Source organism: Phragmites australis, chromosome 1 (genome assembly GCF_958298935.1).
Source record: "Phragmites australis chromosome 1, lpPhrAust1.1, whole genome shotgun sequence".
NCBI classification, from domain to species: domain Eukaryota; kingdom Viridiplantae; phylum Streptophyta; class Magnoliopsida; order Poales; family Poaceae; genus Phragmites; species Phragmites australis.
The window spans coordinates 22,089,079-22,097,093 of record NC_084921.1 but is presented as its reverse complement, the minus strand read 5'-3'; the positions used below and the strand labels follow the sequence as shown (position 1 = coordinate 22,097,093).

The following is an 8,015-nucleotide window of genomic DNA, read 5'->3' as shown; positions in this document are numbered from 1 at the left end:
ATAATACATTTTTATAGGATAAAATGAAAAAAAAATTAATTTTACATGAAAAAAGCCCCTAACTGCTAGGGCCTAACCGCCCCCTCAGGGCCTAACTGCCCCCTGAGAGGGCGGTTAGCCTCTTTTGCCGCCCTCTGAGGGGGCGGTTAGGCCTACCGCCCTCTTAGGGGGCGGTTAGCACCCGTACCCGCCCTCCCAGAGTGCTGCAGCCCTCTGAGAGGGCGGTGGGCGCCTACTTTTACAAATCTTTTCGCCAGGAATCTATTTATTTAAATTTAAACTCAAAAAAATATAAAAATAAAAAAAACTCTTCTAGTTGCCATCAGAGATGGCGTTAAAGCGCTAGAATGAAATGCATTTGAGAATGGAGGGAGCACGTAATATCCCGGACTGTAAAACTGTTGTAGCTCACAACTTTAATCAGCCATTTGTAGAAAATCTGTCAATGAACTGCAAAAATGATTTGTAAAAAATAAGACTATGTGACACGTCACATGTTCCTAATATTTTTCTTCTTTTGAATAAACATGTTCCTAAAACTCTTAACAACATAGTTAGGACACTGATTTATCGTACACTGCAACCCAACTAGTCTTGACATGTTGCAACCCAACTACGCCCCTAAACTGCAACTAGTATCTTGACATGTTGCAAAGAAAAAATGCCCAAGAACAAACCAAACTACGTGGATTTTGCACAATCCACTGTCACTACATGATATTACGGATATAGGCTACCTGTGTCAATATTTACAGGATGTTACACATCTTTCATCCAAACAAACTCACACTACAAAACCTCACAAATAAAACACTCAGAACCCTTCACCGTTCCCTTCCCTTCGGTCTTGAATGCATTTGCTCCTAAAATTACAGCAAAGAATCAAGAACACAACCATGGCTGCGCCGGGATGAGAAGTATCCAAGTTTTGAAAAAAAGCCAGTCAAATCATTTCTCTTCATGATCCTGCACTTCTATCTACCTGCACTGTCATCGATCGATGATTCAGATGCAGAATCATCTGAAGTTGAGGTGGAGCTTGTCTCACATGAACTCCCGTTTTCACTGTCCAATGAATATGATGTTGGCCTTTTCAAATACCAGTACATGATGCTTGCTGTCAGAGTTAGCATCATCTTCTGGTTCACCTGAGAGCAATCGAACAGAAATAATATTGCAGATGTTACAAGTTGATATCACAATAGAAATAGGGTTCATTATTGTGGGATATTCTGAGGCTGTTTGGGATAACGCTAGTACGCTACCTGACCTGAGTGTATAACTGAAAGTAAATGTCGCCACCAATCAAAATGACATATTCGAGAACATATTTCAGAATCTTTCTCCTTTTTTGCGAGGCAGAAAGCTGACTCTTGTACTAGACCAAAAAAAAGGTACCGATCTAGTTGATGCTACTAAATGCAATTCATGAGAAACAACCATAATTGTACGAAAGAACATGGCAGATAAAATTTATTCAATCAAATTTCTTACCTCCAATATATCTTCTGGTAACAAGAAGATGGAGCAACCAAGCTTCCTAGCCACCGAAATGATGTATGAAGCATTCATTTGCTTCTCTTCAACTAATACAGAAACAATGCAAAAACTTTCAGAAAACATGTGAGACAAACATGCACTACAAGAAAATTATGCCGTACACTCCTACTAGTCAATCTTGTGATTTGACATAACATTGTGGCTACAAAAACTAGCAAAAATGGCTACGAAGGCTGTTTCATTATTCATATGCTAGAAGAGCAGAATACCAGGAGTACGGTAATGGGATGTAATTCAGATAAAATATAAGACTTTGCATTCATTAACGAAGAGACGGAGATCCATAATTCCATATTATAAGAAGTGAGGGGAAAACTGAATGAAGGAGAATATAAGAAAAATAAAAAATTGCAGAAGCATCAGAGTCATAAGAGATGTAACCTTTTTCCCCTTTGGTTACAAGGCTCCAATTCACAACTCGAGGCTCCACAGCACTCAGCAAGTCAAGGAAAAAGGTGCCATTTGAAAGGCTTCTATCCTGTAATTAGTAAATGCAGTTTGATGCATGAACCCCAAAGTAGCAAATTTGAGTAAAAGCCAATAGAGAATTGTAGTTGAAACTTTCAAAACGAAATCATTATATACATTTTTTGGTATCTTCTTGTACTTGATAGTACTGATAATAACAGCAGTTACGTAAATACTGGACCTTCAAGGTCAGCAGTATAGTTAGAAGTTATATCATTGTAATGTACTTAGAATTGAACATAACTGACTAAAGTGACAATCATTGTTTAGGATAGAAGTTAACTTCAAGGAACAAAATTGTTCTAGTTGAAAACGATTTTAAGATCAAGTAAAACTTGAAGCTTTTCAAAAGTGATAACCGACTAAAAGTGATAATCATGGTTTAGGATAGAAGTTAACTTAAAGGAACAAAAGTGTTCTAGTTGAAAACGATTTTAAGATCAAGCAAAACTTGAAGCTTTTCAAAGTAGTTCCAGAAAATTTTCCACCTTATGACCACTTAGATAAGCACATAACTAATCAATTATGATTAAAATATGTTTCAAATTATGATTGCCCATTTCACTATCTACAAGTTATAATATACTAATATGATATGACATATTGAAGAAATATTGCAGCAAATAGTCTAAAGAACAAACAACTAAGCAACTTAATTGCTAGTGAGTGTATGATGCAATATTATCAAATAGTGATGCACAAGCACAATAAGAAATATATTCAATGGTACAAACCTTGAAACTTTCCATGCGAGAGTTGTGCTTTCCAGAGTCTTTTACTTTTTTATTGGCCCATGCCAATATGTCATTATCCCTGATCTCTTTTCCATTTGACCGAAATCTAAGATTCTTCAGAAGTTGAAGAATATTGTACCGCATCAATTGCCACAGAAAAGCTGGAGTAAATGTGCCATATCATCATATGGTCCAGTCAAAAGTTGCAAGAAAGACTGCAATGTGCAAACATACTAAACCAAATGGCATGGCATATAAAAAATTCTTGAGCAAAAGATTGATTATACTCCACATTTCCTATGACAGGTTTCGTAGAGTTTCAAATGTCAATCTCATCACTAAACGGACAGACTTTTTGAGTGTATGTGTATACAGACAGGCTTGAAGGCATGATAAACTTGTATAAACATCAGTGTAACTTGAGTGTATCTGTAAGCATCTAATTAAGTGTATGTGTAAATTGACAGGCTTGCAGACGTGATAAACTTGTATAAGCACCGGTGTAAATTGTTATGTTCAAGTTTATGCACATTTGTACACCTCCAAATTATTATCAAAATCAGAAGTACATATAATCCGTTGCAGAATACCATGTGGCTGAAAATATACTCTATGTAATTGGTTAAAATACCACTTACCTAATATCAGTTTCTTGTTTCCTTGCACAATATCATTTCCAGCAATATTCACCAAGGAAAATTTTAGTTCTTTTCCAATGTTCAAAACTTGATTGCAATTTTCTACTTTCCTGAATGGTAGTTTTATTGGTGGGCGATTTGCCATCTTCCAATTAACAGAGCCAGGAGCAATCTTGTCAATCACCTCAAGGAGTACCCATCTACCATTCAAGGATGATGTATCAGAGACAGAATCAGCGTGATCTTTACAGATTAAGATGAAGAGAATGAAGAGAAGCAGAAGTATGGCCAACCCATTTCTAAGGTCTTCAAACACATTGTTGATATAACTAGAAATGCCAAGGCTGTTAATCCATAGCCGGAATGACCTTTCTTCCCTTGAGACTTGAGCATCATCCGAGAGTCCATCCACAAAGGAAACTTGTTTCATTTGTTTGGACAACCCATTTCTGCAATAAAAGGACCATGAAGCCAAAACATTTAGGAAACAAAAATAGTTTACTACTGATGTCAGCTCCTCATGCAGGCTTATGGCATGCATATCTACTGTCAGCACAAGTCATTTGTAATCAGGCTTCCCTTAAAACAGCTGTGTAACATTGATAAACGTTGAAAATAAAAACACCATGAATTTGTTTTTATACAAAGCAAACATAGTTCGATCATATGCTCATACAGTTGAGATATTAACTCCATATCTATAGACCTTTCAACGATACACTGTATCTAGTTGTTGGGATATGAACGCCATCTAATTGACTTCTGGTAGAGACAATGTATCTAAAGAATTTGAGGCACAACTATAGCATGATTACATCCAATTTAAGTCAATCATGCAAAACGAAATTGCTTTTAATCAGAACTGAAAGAACTTTCAGAGTTGGGAATTTTCCTAGGGAGACACCCAACCAATTGATATTAGTGAGTGAAGAGGTGAAAGAAACATAACACCATAACAAAACTAGTTTTGATAAGATATTATTTTCTGAATGATTATTACAGTATATAAGGCAGGATAGTAGCAAACTAGCAATTGTTAACAACAGCACAAAATCAAACTATAGTATGAATAATTGTCACACCATAACCACAGTTTTTAAGCATTATTGAATATATTCAATGTCCCTAATAAAAACATTAATAGAAACATTACATATTTGACAATTTATAACTTCAATGCATACCTTTTCTGGAAAATATGAGCCACAAAGGCAAGATTTAGATTTGGTAAACCATCAACTATGTCTTTTGGGGTTAGATATCTTTTGCAGCCCATCCTATCAGCATGTTCAAGGATTAATCTTGCTCTAGGAAGGAGGTCTTTTACTGATATCGCGGATGGTTTCACACTGCATTCAGGTGCCAGGACATTCAACAGACAAGCATACGCCTCACTGTCCTGTAATTTTTCATGTAACAAAGTTAAATAGAAGATAAATTCTTCACACTGGACTGTGGTTGAAACTACCAGAATTGATATATAGGTTCAAGCCCACACTGTCCTGTAATTTTTCATGTAACAAAGGTAAATAGAACATAAATTCTTCACACTGGACTGTGGTTGAAACTACCAAAATTGATATATAGGTTCAAGCTCTTCTATCACTCAATGTTGTTAATAGAACAGAAAATAATTTCAAGAAATGGAAATATCATCTTGAAGGGGAAAAATGTTCATGAAGTGATGATGATTACTGATAGACATAATCTTTGTGTGGGATAATTAAGTGTATTGCACAATGTTTTCAAACAAGTTGAATAAAAATAGAAAATATCACAGCATTTTAGAATTTCATTTTGGGGTTTTCTAGTTAAAGTACAGTCATGTTAACTGAATCAATTATATTTTCTCATAACAACTAAAGAAGATCGGATTGGACTGGAAATCAAATGAATATACTTTTATATCTGATGAAAAGTTCGTTACTGTTCTCTGGTAACCTCCTTTCTTCAGTTGAAAGTTCATCCACCTTAGTAGAATTTTTTCAGGAGATAAGCTCATAAGCTCCTCCATCTCCTGCAATAAACAATCAAGGTGTTGGCAGAGAGTTATTTTCCCATATGGCACATACCAAAATAGTCTTCACAGTGTATAAGAATGAAGGAAAATTACAAACTACCTTGCTGTCCTCAACTAATTCAACCAACTGAGGTGTGCTTTTCAGGTTTACATTTGCCAACAGTTGTATCTGATCATTGTTGTGACAAAATGTTAGAACATTCAGTTTTTTTACATGAAATAAACACAACACTATGTACAGAAATAGACAAATGTAGCTCCTCTCTAACAGAAGACAAGAACTTGCCTTGATTATTTGAGAAATTAAGCCCAGGACAAGATGAGGCTGCAAGTAAATAGGAAAAAAAAAACGTTCAATAAGATCACCAAGAGACTTGCATGAATGCCTTAACATATAGAAAGAGAACTGTAAGCAACGCAACGCATGCTAGAACCAGATTTCAAATCTGATCGTAGAGGATGTAAAATGAAGTGAATCCAGGCATAAACATATCATAATTTCAATGACCATTCCAGAAAGGTATAAGCCAAATGTTACTGAAACCTGAAGCAGAATCTAATGGTGATTTCAAGGACACTAATCCTCTGGTGGCACCCAGATTATCAATGTGGCATCAACACAGCACGATTGATTCTTTCATGGTAAGCTGTAAGCAAATTTCAACTATCTTGAAGTCATAATTACTGGCACAACAAAAAGGCAAAGGAACAATCAAACCAACCTATGTTACCACTCCAACTTTCATATAGATGATTTGCCATGGTGGTCAAGTGGCAACCACCAGCAAGCCTGAAGTACGGGAATGAAACTAAAAAACGTGAAGACAGGTGATAATGCTTTATGGCCCTGCACATCACATGGACTTCACACTACTATGTCCTCACAGTAACCTCTGAAAGAGCCCAAGTACACAGCTAAAAAGGAACGAAGCGAAACATTCACAGCTTTACTCCGAATCTCATGCCGTAACTCATAAAAATGCAACGCGATGATCACTGATCACAGAGAAATCAGGGGAGATTCTTACCCTCCCTTCGGCGAGGTCCTGTGTGCCGATGTTGACGACGGTGCAGCCGATCGCCTTGGCGGAGTTGAGGCAGAGCGTATGGTTCTCGTTCTTCTCCCACAGATTAAGCACCCTCTTGGTGTTGACGGCGCGCTCGTCGATGGTGCCCGGCACGGCCAGGTTGATGAGCTTGCTGAACCAAACAATAAAAAAACAACCAGATCAGACTGTAGTAAAACCACTGGATCCAGAGCACAAACCCAATCTGGATTCAGGAACGCACCACAGGAGAACTCCGTCCTTGGTGATATGGAAGAGGTGATCGGTGACCGGATCGATGGGGAGTGCATCCTTGAGGAAGGGATCCTCCGCGAGGTAGGCGTTGATGTGTCCGACGTAGGACGCCTTCTCGGACTCGCTGATGGTGTGTAGCAGAGTGGTGGTGGCCGCCGTGAGGAACGCGACGGCCGAGGAGGACGAGGAGCGCGCGATGCAGGCGCCGGCGCCCGGCTTCCTCCCGCTGCCACTCGCCTTGAGCCGCAGCTGCATCTCGGCGTAAACGCGGAGGAAGAGCTCGAAGCTGGCGTCCTGGTGCGGCTTCTCGTCGGCGCGCGCTACGGCCTTGAGCACGGAGGCCCATTCCTCATCGGTGAGCCCAGGGCCCGGGGCCGTGCCCGGCTCCGGCGCGCTGTTCTCCTTCTCGGCGTCCCCCTTGACAGCGACGGTGGCGCCTCGGAGGCAGGAGATGGCGGCGGGGAGGTCCCGCAGCCGCAGCCTCCTGGTGGGTGACGCGTCCCGCAGCGCCGCGAACTGCCAGGCACCGAAAAACACAAACCCTGAGATCACTCGATCAGTGCGGTACCGACACAGCGGCGACCGCAGTCGGAGAGAACTCTCACGAGGAGGAGGAGGTACCTGGGCCTGGAGTGCGCGGAGGTCGGCCTGCGTGAAGCGGCGTTGAAGGTAGGGGTCGGACACCACCACCAGCCCGTGGAACTCCATCTCGAGCGTGTGGCAGTGCCCGGTAGACTGGTGTTAGGTGTGCGGGCGGATCGGAGTGGGCGCGGACGCGGAGGTGGAGGCAGCCGCTTCGCTCTCCCTCTCTTGACAGTATGGAGTGGGAGCGGGGTGGTTTGGGGGAGAGAGAGAGACGGGTCGGAGAGCGTCGGTTCAAAATGAAAGAAAGGGAAGGGGATGATGATGAGGCCGGGTGGGTCGTAACGGAAAGCTTGCTTTCCGCGTACCCAGTTGCCGATTCAAATCTCGTGCGGCTCCTCTATCTCACTGGCTCGGTGGGCCCGTATGGGCTGGGGTGGGGTGGCAGTGACTAGTCAGCACGAGCACGAGGGCCGGGCGGGGGCACCACGCATGGTATGGTTGTACTACGGTCCCGGGGAGCGCGGGTGGCCAGTGCATTTGTGAGAGAGAAAAGCTGTTGCTGTTTCAGCCACCGTTCCCAGTAGCCACTCCCCTTCTCCAGCTGGTGCATAATCATTTGCTGATCAAGCAGGTCATCAATGAACTGCAATTCGTTTACTGGCACCCCGGCTGGGATGCTGCACATACTCATGATTGTGTTAGAATTTGA

General features: G+C 41.2%; 1 protein-coding gene across 1 annotated transcript; it reads right to left on the bottom strand.

The window, feature by feature from the left end:
- Window positions 1-518: 518 nt before the first annotated feature.
- On the bottom strand, window positions 519-7,661 carry LOC133912741 (fimbrin-2-like). Its single transcript, XM_062355633.1, has 13 exons — window positions 7,343-7,661; window positions 6,711-7,237; window positions 6,449-6,620; window positions 5,707-5,745; window positions 5,521-5,589; window positions 5,301-5,417; window positions 4,585-4,799; window positions 3,694-3,849; window positions 3,401-3,600; window positions 2,763-2,923; window positions 1,942-2,038; window positions 1,495-1,586; window positions 519-1,148 (listed from the first exon to the last, which is right to left on the bottom strand). Exons 1-13 carry the CDS (start codon window positions 7,427-7,429, stop codon window positions 975-977), a joined length of 2,106 nt encoding a protein of 701 aa, XP_062211617.1. The 5' UTR covers window positions 7,430-7,661; the 3' UTR covers window positions 519-974.
- Window positions 7,662-8,015: the final 354 nt, after the last annotated feature.

Coding starts and splice junctions, on each gene's coding strand:
- LOC133912741 (XM_062355633.1), bottom strand. CDS start 7,429: ATGGAGTTCCACGGGCTGGTGGTGGTGTCCGACCCCTACCTTCAACGC. Junction 3,601..3,693: donor TTTGAAGACCTTAGAAATGG/GTTGGCCATACT, acceptor CTTGAATGGTAG/ATGGGTACTCCTTGAGGTGA. Junction 2,924..3,400: donor AAACAAGAAACTGATATTAG/GTAAGTGGTATT, acceptor CATTTACTCCAG/CTTTTCTGTGGCAATTGATG.